Source organism: Lipotes vexillifer, unplaced genomic scaffold (genome assembly GCF_000442215.2).
Source record: "Lipotes vexillifer unplaced genomic scaffold, Lipotes_vexillifer_v1.1 scaffold1347, whole genome shotgun sequence".
NCBI classification, from domain to species: Eukaryota; Metazoa; Chordata; class Mammalia; order Artiodactyla; family Lipotidae; genus Lipotes; species Lipotes vexillifer.
In genome coordinates, this window is record NW_006796201.1 from 450,224 (window position 1) to 462,122 (window position 11,899).

At 50.8% G+C, this 11,899-nt stretch overlaps 1 protein-coding gene across 1 annotated transcript in view; it reads left to right on the top strand.

Annotated features, from left to right (window-relative positions):
• ADGRG3 (adhesion G protein-coupled receptor G3) overlaps positions 1-11,899 on the top strand; it is a 27,578-nt gene that overhangs the window by 12,632 nt on the left and 3,047 nt on the right. The window contains exons 6-13 of the mRNA XM_007468327.1: positions 4,116-4,254; positions 5,853-5,999; positions 6,820-6,954; positions 7,504-7,543; positions 7,736-7,836; positions 7,966-8,078; positions 10,772-11,052; positions 11,251-11,344. Coding sequence (XP_007468389.1) covers positions 4,116-4,254; positions 5,853-5,999; positions 6,820-6,954; positions 7,504-7,543; positions 7,736-7,836; positions 7,966-8,078; positions 10,772-11,052; positions 11,251-11,344 — 1,050 coding nt within the window. The remainder of the gene's footprint in view (positions 1-4,115; positions 4,255-5,852; positions 6,000-6,819; positions 6,955-7,503; positions 7,544-7,735; positions 7,837-7,965; positions 8,079-10,771; positions 11,053-11,250; positions 11,345-11,899) is intronic.

Sequence of the window (11,899 nt, forward strand, 5' to 3'; positions counted from 1 at the left end):
GCCACAGTTAACCACTGATCTGCTTTCTACTCTATAGATTTGCCTTTTCTGGGCCTTTTACATATGAGAACCATACAATAAAATATGTTGTCTTTGGAGTCTGGCTTCCTTCACTTGTCATGTGTTTGGGTTACATTCATATTCTAGCATGTATCAATAACTTGTTACTTTTTATCATCGAGTAATATTCCATTGTAGGGACATACTTCACGTTTATTCATTCACCAATTGATGAACATCTGGATTGTTTCCAATTTGGGGTTATTACAAATAATGCTGCCATGAATATTTGAATTCAAGTCTCTGTAGACATATGTTTTCATTTCTTTGGGGTAAATACCTAGGAATGGAATTGCTGGTATATATAGGAAGTTCATGTTTAGCTTTATAAAAAACTGCCAAACTGATTCTCAGAGTGGCTGCATCATTTGCTTTCCCCTCAGCAGTATAAAATACATTTTTGCAATATTGTCAGTATTTTTGGTTATAGCCATTCCACTGAGTGTGGGTAGTATTTCACTTTAATTTGCATTTGACAAATGACTAATGATGTTGAGCACCTTTTCATGTGCTTATTATCCATTGGTGTATTTTCTTTGCTGAAATGATTATTCAGATCTTCCCCTCTTTTTAAAAATGGGGTTGTCGTCTTATTATTGAGCTTTAAGAATCCTGTACGTAATCTGGATACAAGTCCTTTATCAGACGTATGATTTGCAAATACGTATTTTCTCCCAGTGTATGTTTCGTCTTTTCATTTTCCTCATAATGTCTTTTGAAGATCAAAAGCATTTAATTTTGATAAAATCCAGCTTAAATTTAAAACATATCAAAGAAATGTTCATCTAGCCCACGGTTACAAAAGTTTTCCTCTAAGTTTTCTTCTCTATGTGTATGGTTTTAGCTCCTACAATTAGGTTCATTTTGCATTTGGAGTTCATTTTCTGTGCACAGTGTGAGGTAAATGTCTAACTTTATATTATTACTCTCATTTTGCATTTGGATGTCTAATGGTTTCGGCACTATTTATTAAAAAGACTATGCTTTGTTCCTTGAATTGCATTTGGGAGGGCATTTCACTGAACAGCCAAATACAAGTTCCTGGAATGTCTTCTTCCCATTGAGATAGTAAACCAGAAACAGACGACATTGCTGGGGGGAAATGTAGAGATTAATGCTGCCGTGAAAGGCTTTAACGAAGCAGGAGTGATGGTGATACCTATTAACTCCACTTAACTCACCAGAAGTCAAGTGGATCTTGGAGAATTGGCCATGGACTGTCATTAACTTAATCAGGTGGTGAGTCTAATTGCAGCTACTGTCCCAGATGAGTATGTTTACACAAAGAAATCAACACAGCCCCTCACAATTGGTATACAGCTATAACGTGGCTAATGTTTTTTTCTCCATACCATTTTTCAAGGACTGCCAGTAGCAGTTTGCTTTTACCTGGCAGAGCCAAGAGCATAGAGCCACAGTGTTCCCTCGGGGTTACGTCACGTCTCATTGCTGTCATAAGGTAGTTCACAGAGAACTCATTTATCTTGACATTCTACAAAGTCCACTGTATTGACAACATTATGCTGATTAGATCTGATGAGCAGAAAGTGGCAAGTTGTGAAGATGCCTTAGGAAGACATATGTGAACTAGAGGGCAAGAGACAAACTTCACAAGAATTCAGGGTCCCATCACCTCAGTGAATCTCCTGGACATTCAGAGGACTAGAGAATATCAATATATCCCCTCCAAGGTAAAAGACAAGTTGTTGAACCTCACACCACTTACAGTGAAAAAATGTATCATGCAAACGCGAACCAAAAGATATCTGAATAGCTAAATCAGTATCAGACAAAGAAGATGATCCTTAAATTGGTGTCAACTTTATAATTAAAAATGCAACTGTAGGGGCTTCCCTGGTGGCGTGGTGGTTGAGAGAGTCCGCCTGCTGATGCAGGGGACATGGGTTCGTGCCGCGGTCCAGGAAGATCCCACATGCCGCGGAGCGGCTGGGCCTGTGAGCCGTGGCCGGTGAGCCTGTGCGTCTGGAGCCTGTGCTCCGCAACGGGAGAGGCCACAACAGTGAGAGGCCTGCGTACAGCAAAAAAACAAACAAACAAAAAATGCAACTGTACATCCATGGTTTAAACTTTTTGAATATATGTTACTTTCACAACTAAAACAATTTTTTTAAAGTGCTCTGAGAACCAGATCAGGAAATCTTCCCTTAAGAAGGTAAATTCATGGGCTGTTTTGTAAGGCCAAGGAATTTTTTAAGCGCATGAGGTGAACTATATGTATTGTGAAATACAATTCTCTATTTTATTTGGTAATAATAAAAATCACAATACTTCTTCATTTAGATTTTTAAAAGATAAATAAAAAACTAGTATCAGTTGGTGTAGCTCAATCAATGGTTTTGGACAGTCTCATCCCACTGTTTCTGGATGAATGTTCTAATTGCCTGAACCGTCCAATCTCATTTGCACATATTTGCATGGCTTACTCTTTATATTTTACAATATTTTTTTTCCCTGTGGTTTCCTTGGAGTTTTATTCCTTGGTAACTGTGTTCAAAAAAATGATGTCAAAATAAAAGCCTCCCTTTGGCCTCCCTGGTAAGCCCTCCATAGCTACTCCTTTCCAATAGCCTCGATCTGGCTCTATCTGCTCTTGTTCCCCTTCTATACCATTGCTACCTCAGCCTTCACCTGTTTAAAATTGCTTTAAAAAGGTGGGCAGCAAGTCTTAGGACCCCAGGCTTGGGAAAAGGGACTCTGACCAAAGAGAAGTTTCAGCACCACGGAGAGCGCCAGGATAGGGACGTGGGTGGGAGGGGGGACTTTGCTCACCCTAACTTTCTAGCCCCTGGCAAGGGGGCTGCGGTAAAACAAATGGCAATTAAATTTGTGTTTATGTTATGTGTAAATTATGTGTTTCCAAGACCAGCTCAGTTCCCATAAATCAGTTCCCATACAGCTAAGTCTTCAGCGGCTGAATTCCCAGTATTCATCTAGCACTCAATAAATGTGAGTCAGCCCTCACACCACACAGTGATCATCCCACAGGTTCGAATACTCAGAAGAATTTCTGTAAAGAAGATTTACAGAGACCAATAAGCACATGAAAAGGTGCTTAACATCATTAGTCACTAGAGAAACGCAAATTAAAACTGCAATGAGATACGACTTCACACCCACTAGGATGGCTATAATTGCAAATGAAACAAAACAAAGTGAAAAATATCAAGTGTTGGCAAGAATCTGGAGAAACTGAAACCCTCATACATTGGTGGTGGGAATATAAAATGGTGCAGCTGCTATGGAAAACAGTTTAACACTTCCTCAAGAAGTTAAACACAGAATTAACACAGCAATTCTACTCCTAGGTATCCACCCAAAAGAATTAAAAACAAGTCTTCTAACAAAAGCTGTTACGTGAATACAAGCAGCTCTATTCACAATAGCCCCAAAGTGGAAACAATCCAAATGCCCATCAATGGATAAATGTATAAACAAAATACGGTATATGCATACAAAGGAATATTATTCATCCATATAAAGGAATGAAATACCTATACATGCTGAAACGTAGATAAACCTTGAAAACATGCTAAGTGAAAGAAGCCAGACACAAAAGACCAGATACCATATAATTCCATTCATATGAGATATCCAGAATAGGCAAATTCATAGATTAGTGGTTGCCAGAGGCTGGGGGGCGAGTAACTGCTTAATGGGCTCAGGGTTTCCTTTTGAGGTGATGGACATGTTCTGGAACTAGATAGCAAAGACGGTTTCACGCGCTGTGAATGTATTTAATGCCACTGAATTGCACACTTTAAAATGATTAAAATGACAGACTTTACATTGTAATGTATTTTGTTACAAAAAAGAGAAATACATAAAATACTCAGAGGGGCCACTGGCTCCGGAACCCCTCAGAACCAGCATGAATCACTCCCGTGCCACCTCTCTTCTCCTGCAGCATCCCAGGGTCTTCCCTTTGATATTCCGGGTCACCAGGAGCCTGGTGATTGCTGCGCATGGTATCTCTCCTCCCATCATCCAGGTGAGAGTGGGTAACTCAGCCTGCAAGACCCTGTCTCCCCTTGTAGATACTGGCTGAACTATGAGATCCATCTGGTGGAGAAGAGTCTGGCAGAGGCAGTGAATATGGGCTTTTTGAAGGCTCTTGTCAAGAACATCAGCACCAACGTCTCAGAAGACCTGCACTTCTCTCTGACCCCCTCTCAGGTGAAGGCTTCCCCCCCATCCCCGCTGGCTGGTCCTGGTCCTACTTTCCTCAGGCACAGTTTTCTGAGAGAGTCATGGTCTGTGCTTGGTGCCCATCAACAGTTATCCTTCCCACGTCCCGTTTGGTAGTTCTCTGCCACCTGGCTAATGGGTGCTGGTGAGTTAATTGGTTGAGTGGATACCGGTAATATATTACCCAGGGTGCTAGGATGAGACCTCCGGAAGATCACCGAATCGAGGGTCAGGATTCTAGCCCTGGACTTCCCACCACCTGATTAGGTGTCCTCCAGGAAATCCTCTCCCCTCTCTGGGCCCCTGAGTCCTCATCTGTAAAATGAGCTCCAAGGCTCCTCTAAAGTCTGAGGTTCCCTTGAACTCTTCCACCAGGGGACACATTAGAAACCAGGTAAAGGCACTTGTAGAGGTGCTGCAGAGGGTTAACGGGCAGACCCTGGGTTTACCTAGGTCTGGATTCAAATCCCAGTTCCGCCCCTTACCAGCTATTGTGATCTTGGGCAAATTACCTAACTTTCCTGAGCCTCGGTTTCCCCATCTGTAAAATGGGGATGGTGTTGCCCACTCTCAAGGTTGTCAGAGGGAGCAAATGAGATAACTCACAGGGAATGCTTGGTGCAGCGAGGGCACAGCCTCCCTTAAGGCGTAAAGCTGAGGGTGGAAGTTTGGGCAGCAGGGAAGTGGTCTGTCGTGGAGGGATTTTAGGTCTGCCTGGAGAAGGGGAGATGGAAGATGGGCGGGGCCTTTCTCAACCCTTTATCACGTCACCCCAGCAGCTGAGCCCTCTGCATGGGGTAGGCACCGGCCTGTGAAATCAACCACGCGTCCTTTTGACAAGGTTCTGGATTGGGAAGCAGAAAGTTGAGGCTCTCGGCTACAACACTTAGCGCCCCCTGTTCCAATGCCCATGGGATGCTTTTGAGGCAGGACCAGGTGGGACCAGGCTGCAGTCCCAGGGGGAGCAATGAGGTCAGAGAATGAACAAAACACGCTTGGCAGCTATCAGTAAAATTTATTTTGACCATTCTTAGCTTTTACAAAATGTGTTGTTGTTGGGTGGGGGTGGGTATCACATTCAGTGTGAATTCTTGTGTCCTCCCTCTCGGCCCTTGCTGTCTCCCTTCCTGATGGCCTTACGCTCTCCATTTATCCCTGAGTTGGAAAATACACACTGTCTCCATAGCCGTATGTCAGCACAACGGGGGTCAGGACCCTGGCCAAAAGCACCACAGCTGACCCTCCCTCACACTTGCAAACTGACCTGTCCAGGTGTCACCCCTTCACAGCCCACTTTCAGCCTGATGGGTGGCCACGCTGGCATCTTACTGGCTCCATTCTCCATATTGGGAAAACCGAGGCTCCACAAGGGCTATGATTTAGCCAGGGGCTCACAGCCTGGACAGAGCAGGGCTTGGACCGTGCCCCCAGGTGTCCTGCCTCTCAGTGCTGTCCTCGGTCCTCAGTGCTGCCCCTCCACCCAGCATGCTTGTTTCTCCTTCCATCTGGGGGAGGTGGGGGGCAGGACCTGTGTTGCGGGCTGGGCTCCTCAAGGAAAGACAGAGCGGCTGGGTCTGTGGTTGCAGATTCCGAAGCAGGTGACAGAGGACGAGCACCGGCACCCTGACAGAGTCCGGCTGCCCAGGAGCCTTTTTGGATCCTTGCAGGGAAGCAGGCCAATGGTTCGGTTGGCCATAACCATCCTGGATGTTGGTTCGGGGAATGTCTTCAAGGTGAGGAGAGGCTCAGGGTGGCTGAGGTTCCATGCTTGGTTAAGCAGGACATGCTTGCCCTCTCTGGAGTCTTTGCTGAGGGGCCCGATGGGGATGGAGGAGGTGAGGAACCTCCGGAGTGTGCCTAAAGCAGTCGAGGCCGTCCCAGACCCCTGTCTCTAGGGTCTGTGGACCGCAGGCTCACGCCGGTTATTCACACTCCGCTGTTTGGACTGCTCACACCTGTGCCCTTGGACTCCTGTGTGTGTATCCCAAGTGTGTTCATGACCCCTGTGTGGCCTTGTGCATGCACAAACATGTATCTCCTTCCTTATTCCTGGTGCGCACATAATCACGTGTGCTGGTGTGACCATGTTCACATGAGCAAGTGTACCCAGGCCCTTGCAAATTTGTACCGGGTATGTCCCCAGAGGTGTGTCTCCGCTCCCATGGGGACATGTGTATCCCTGAGTGCTGGTGTGGGCAGGTGCTCCCCACCTGTAGGCACCACTGCCCTCCGTTTCCCAGCTGATCTTCCTTCTAACCCTGCCCTCCAGTTAAGAGGGTGGAGGAGGCCTGGAGACCAGCAACGGAGAGCCATCAGGTACACGGCTTGCGGCCGTTTGGCCTGGAGGGTAGGGCCCGCCCTGGCCCAGCTGGAGCAGACCACGGAGAGCAGCAGAAAGAAGGTCGCCCATGGCTCCCCGCCCCCTGGTCCCTTGGCCCCAGACTTTGCCCTCCAGGCAAGGGCCACAAGCCCTAGAGGCTCCCAGGAGCCCTGACCAGGGCTGGGTTGGGGCAGCCCCTTGTGCAGCCTGGCCTCACCCATGTTCCTCCACAGGGCCCCCGGCTCAGCCTAGAGGATGGCAGCAGCGTGTTGAACAATCACGTGGTGGGCTTAAGTTTGGGTCATATAAACGTCACCGGTCTGGCTGAGCCTTTGGAGATCACCTTCTCCCACCAGCACCAGCCTCCTGTGAGTCCCCCACCCTGGCCTGGCAGCTCCTGAGGGGCAGACATGTGGGTGGGCACCCCTGGGTATATGGGCAGACACACACGGACTCTGCACACCCCACGCTCCCACATCCACCTGGGAGAAGCCATTAGGACCAGACACACAGTTGTGCCCCAGGACACATGCCCACCCTGTGCACGCATGTCTCCACAGGCCTCCCAGACACCACCCCCCCCCCGCTCCTGTGCTCACAGAGGTGCCCAGGGGACGTGGCAAACACACGTGCACGTGCACGGCTGCCCACACACACGCTCCCCTAAAGGCATGTGCCCGCAGACATGCGCCCCTGCCAGCCACAGCCCCGAGCCTCTCCACACCCCCGACACGCCGACCCAGGATACATCAAACTCTTCGCGTTCCTGTGTGACCACAGGCTGAGACTTGCTTTACCTAATGCGTGCCTGTGCTGAGACCCAGAGCACACTGTCTTCTCCCCCTCCCCGTCCTACCCTCCTCTCCCCTCTCCCAACTTCCCCTGCCTCGCCCCTGACTCCCAATCTCTGGTTTCAGAACGTGACCCTCAGCTGTGTATTCTGGGACGTGACTAAAGGTAGGGCCTGGAGGATCTTCCCTGGGTAAGATGGGCGGAGGGTAAGGGCTCCTTAGGGGACAGGACTCCAACCGCAGGGCCCCACCCCTCTTTCTTTCCTCTCTGGACCCCTCCCTTCCCTTTCCCTGCCTTCCCCTCCCCTCTGCTTCCCTATATTCCCGGCCCCGCCCCTAGGCTCCCTCTCCTCCCCAGGGTCCTCAGGAGACTGGGCTTCCAAGGGCTGCTCCACAGACTTCGGAGTCAATAGGACCATCTGCCGCTGTGACCACCTGACCTTCTTTGCCCTGCTGCTGGTAATGGCGCACCACCCCGCCCCCCGCCATCCTAGCAATCCTGGAAGCGCCAAGGCTCCCGGCCCAGGGAGGAGGCTGCCTGGCCTGGTCTCCAACTGATAGGATTCTTATTTGGGGGATCGTCCACAGAGGCCGATCTTGGACCAAGTCAGCGTAAAGGCCCTCACACGCATTTCCCAGGCTGGCTGCGGAACCTCCATGATCTTCCTGGCCTTCACCATTGTCCTCTATGCTTTCCTGAGGTGGGTCACCCCATCCCCACTCCACATCTCCCTCCTGCCCTCAAGGGCGGCAGCAGGGCAGGGTGGAAACCGGCAGGGTAGTGTTAGTCGTGCAGCACCACACTGATATTTTCTCCAAACCTCCGTTTCCTCACCTATAAAATGGGATTGGAGGTTGAAATATGTCTGGCTATTTCAGTTACAAGTGGCAGAAGCTCAACTCAAATTGGCTTAAACATAATAGGTAATGTGTGGTTCACAGAACTGAAAAGCCCAAGGTGAGCTCACTTCAGGTGATGTTGGATCCAGGGGCTCCAAAGATGTCCCCAGGACTTGGTGTCCCTCTGATTCTCAAAACTTTGCTTTCTCCTTTCTCAGTCATGTCAGGCAACTTCTCCATACTCAGGGGCCTTGGGGAGCCCCAGGCTTGCGTCATAGCTTCTTAGCTGCCTGGACAGCTAATATTCTAAACTAAGGCCCAGAATTGAAGTTTCTAAAAAAACTTTAATGGACTTCTCTGATGGCACAGTGGTTAGGAATCCGCCTGCCAACACAGGGGACACGGGTTCGAGCCCTGGTCCGGGAGGATCCCACATGCCACGGAGCAACTAAGCCCGTGCGCCACAACTACTGAGCCTGCACTCTAGAGCCCAAGAGCCACAACTACTGAGCCCTCATGCCACAACTACTGAAGCCCACGCACCTAGAGCCCATGCTCCGTAACAAGAGAAGCCACAGCAATGAGAAGCCTGCGCACCACAACGAAGAGTAGCCCCTGCTCTCTGCAACTAGAGAAAGCCCACGCGCAGCAACAAAGACCCAACGCAGCCAAAGACAAAAATACGTAAATTAATAAATTTTAAAAATTTTATTTTGAAATAATTATAGACTAACAGGAACTTGCAAAAATAGTACCTAGAGTCCCATGGTTCCTTCATCCAGCTTTCCTCAGTGATGACGTTTTCTATAACTGTAGTTCAATATAAAACCAGGAGCTTGACATTGGTACAGCACTGCTAACGAGACTACAGAGCTCATTCAGTTTTCACCATTTTCCGCACGCACTCAATTGTACGTGTGTGCGCATGTCCACACACGCACACAGGACTGGCTATATCATTTGTAGGGCCCAGTCCAAAATGAAAATATGTAGCCCCTTGCTCAAAAATTATTAAGAATTTCAGGATGGTGACAGCAGAGCATTAAAACAAGCATAGGGCCCTTCTGAGTGCAGGGGCCTGCAGAGGTCATACACCAAGGAAGCTGACCCTGTGCATGTCCTGTGTGTGTGTGTCTGTGTATATGTCTATGCAGTTTTATCCCATGTATACCAGAGTTGAGTTATACTGGTCTAACTTAGACCATGTGCCCATGACTGAACACGCCACTGGGGTGAAAGGATGAATTACACTGATTGGTCAGGCCACCCAAGTGCCTGCCCTTGGGTTTGAGAGTGCATGGCTGAGAGTGGGGAAGGGTGCTCCCAAGGGAAACCTGGGGCTGTTTCTGGAAGAAGCAGGAGCAGAAACTTCAGAGGCTACTGCAGCCTGTGCCCAGGCCCCGGCCATGGCGGAGGGAGCCACAGGAACTGCCAGCCTAAAGGAGCCTGTGGGAGCAGCCCCACGGCTGGCCTCCCGACCCATGCACGACGGGCCTGGAGCAGCCCTTGGTCTCCTGACTCCCAGTCTGGGGCCCTCCCACTGCCTTCCTGCACATGCTGGCACTGTTTGGCCCTGGGCTGAGGCCCCCACCAGCCCCACCCACTCCATCTCGGATCGAACTGTGAGTGTAAGTGGTGCCACCCCTGCCCCCATCCCCCGAGCCCTGGCCTAATAAGCTGAGCATCCATCTGCAATAAGCTGAGCATGACTTGCCAGCTGGCTGCACTGCTGGACCCTGTGAGACGGGCTTGGAGCACCAGGAGGAACCGTCAACATCTCCCAAGGGTGGGGCCTGGCATCTCAGGTGAGGTGGACATTATCCCTCATGCCCACTCCAGGCAGCCCTGAGCTCCCACCCCTCCAGTGAGAGTCCTTTGGGAGCTGATTTGCTAGGAATGCGCAGTGGGAACTCCACAGAGGGGGAAGTGAGCCCTGGGAAGAAGCCCTGGACGGGGAGTCTGGTGCCCCTGCCCTGCGCTGTGACTCTGAGTCCCTGTTCCTCTCAGAGCCTCACCCTCCCTACTAAGTTCTAGGCTTCATACGTCCATGCCCTGTCTGCCCACTCACTCAACCAATGCAGGGCTTCCTCCTGCTTATTGTGTTAGCCCCCAGGTCAAAGCCTGGGGAGAGACGGAAATAAGGGGTGGGTGGAGAGTTACACTGCGCTCACTCCTGGGAGACTTCCAAATAAGCCTGGGATAAGTGACATTCAGAGACAGCCTTCCCAGAAAGCAACACCCAAGGGGGATTTTGAAGGTGAAGCAGGGAAAGGCATTGAGAGCAGAGGGAAGAGTGTGGGCAAAGTCCGGGAGGCGTAGAGAAGCAGAATGCATTTAGGGAATTGCAAATTAGGTAGTTTGGCTCAAGCATGCAGTCAAGGGATGAAGCCAACAGGATCCAGAATCCACAGGGCCCTACGGGTCACGAGAGGGCTCGTGGACTTGAACCGGAATGTTCTCACACGCTGGTTGCTGGCAGGAATGGATCAGAGGTGATCGGACGGAGAGGCCTGGGTGCCCCCTTGCAGCCTCTCACTGGCCCTTCTCGCCCCAGGTTTTCCCGGCAGAGGTTGAACTCCGAGGACGCCCCCAAGATCCATGTGGCCTTGAGCGTCAGCTTATTTCTCCTGAATCTGGCGTTCTTCATCAATGTGGGGCATGGCCCGAAGGGGTCCGATGCTGCCTGTTGGGCCCGGGGCGCCGTCTTCCACTATTTGCTGCTCTGTGCCTTCACCTGGATGGGCCTGGAAGCCTTCCACCTCTACCTGCTTGTCATCAGGGTCTTCAACACCTACTTCGGGCATTACTTCCTGAAGCTGAGCCTCGTGGGCTGGGGTAGGTGCCGCTTGGCCAAGCAGAGGGGATGGCTGACTCTGGAAGAGGCAGCAAGGGGACCAGCCTGGGGCGAGGGAGGGGAAGCTCCCTTTCTGATTGGCTCAGAGCTCGAGGGATGGACAGCTGGAGGGGGATTTGGAGGAGGACGTGCCAAGGGAGCCCCAGCAATGCCATACCTCCTCCTCCCCTTGCCCCCAGGCCTGCCTGCCCTAATAGTCATCGGCGCTGGGAGCGCCAACAGCTATGGCCCCTATGCCATCCGTGACAAGAAGAACACCGCCACGCTGGAGCTGTGAGTGCTGGCTGTGGAAGCTGCGGTGGCCTCAGGGTCCTGGGGGCCAGAAGGAGGTGGAGGTGGGGAGAGGAGGGAGTCCTGGGAAGAGAGACGAGTAAGTCAAGGCGATCCAGCTAGCTCACGGCCTGCAGGGGTAAACTGAGGCCCGGAGAGAGGAAGTACAGTGAGAGAGGGGGTGAGAAGGAGAGAGAACCGGACCAGGAGGCAGGATGCCTTGCCCTAGCCTGGGTCACTACAGCCTATATAGCACCTTTGGGCACATTTTAAAAGGTACCCCCCCCCCATCCCTCTGGCCTGCCATGCCAGGTGCTCAGCCTGGTGAGTGGAGGGTGAGTTGGGTCTCAGCCTCCACCTGCCCCCAGCCAGGTGCCCTTGTGCAGGGCACAACCTGCCCAATATTTGCAGCAGCCCTGATTCCATCCAGACTCTGTCTCTGAGTAGCTGTGTGACCTTGGGCAAGCCTGTCCCCTTCCAGAACCTCGGTCTCCTCATCTGTACAATGGGGGACTGATCCACATGCTTTTTTGGGCTTTCACTCCTGCAGTGTAGGGA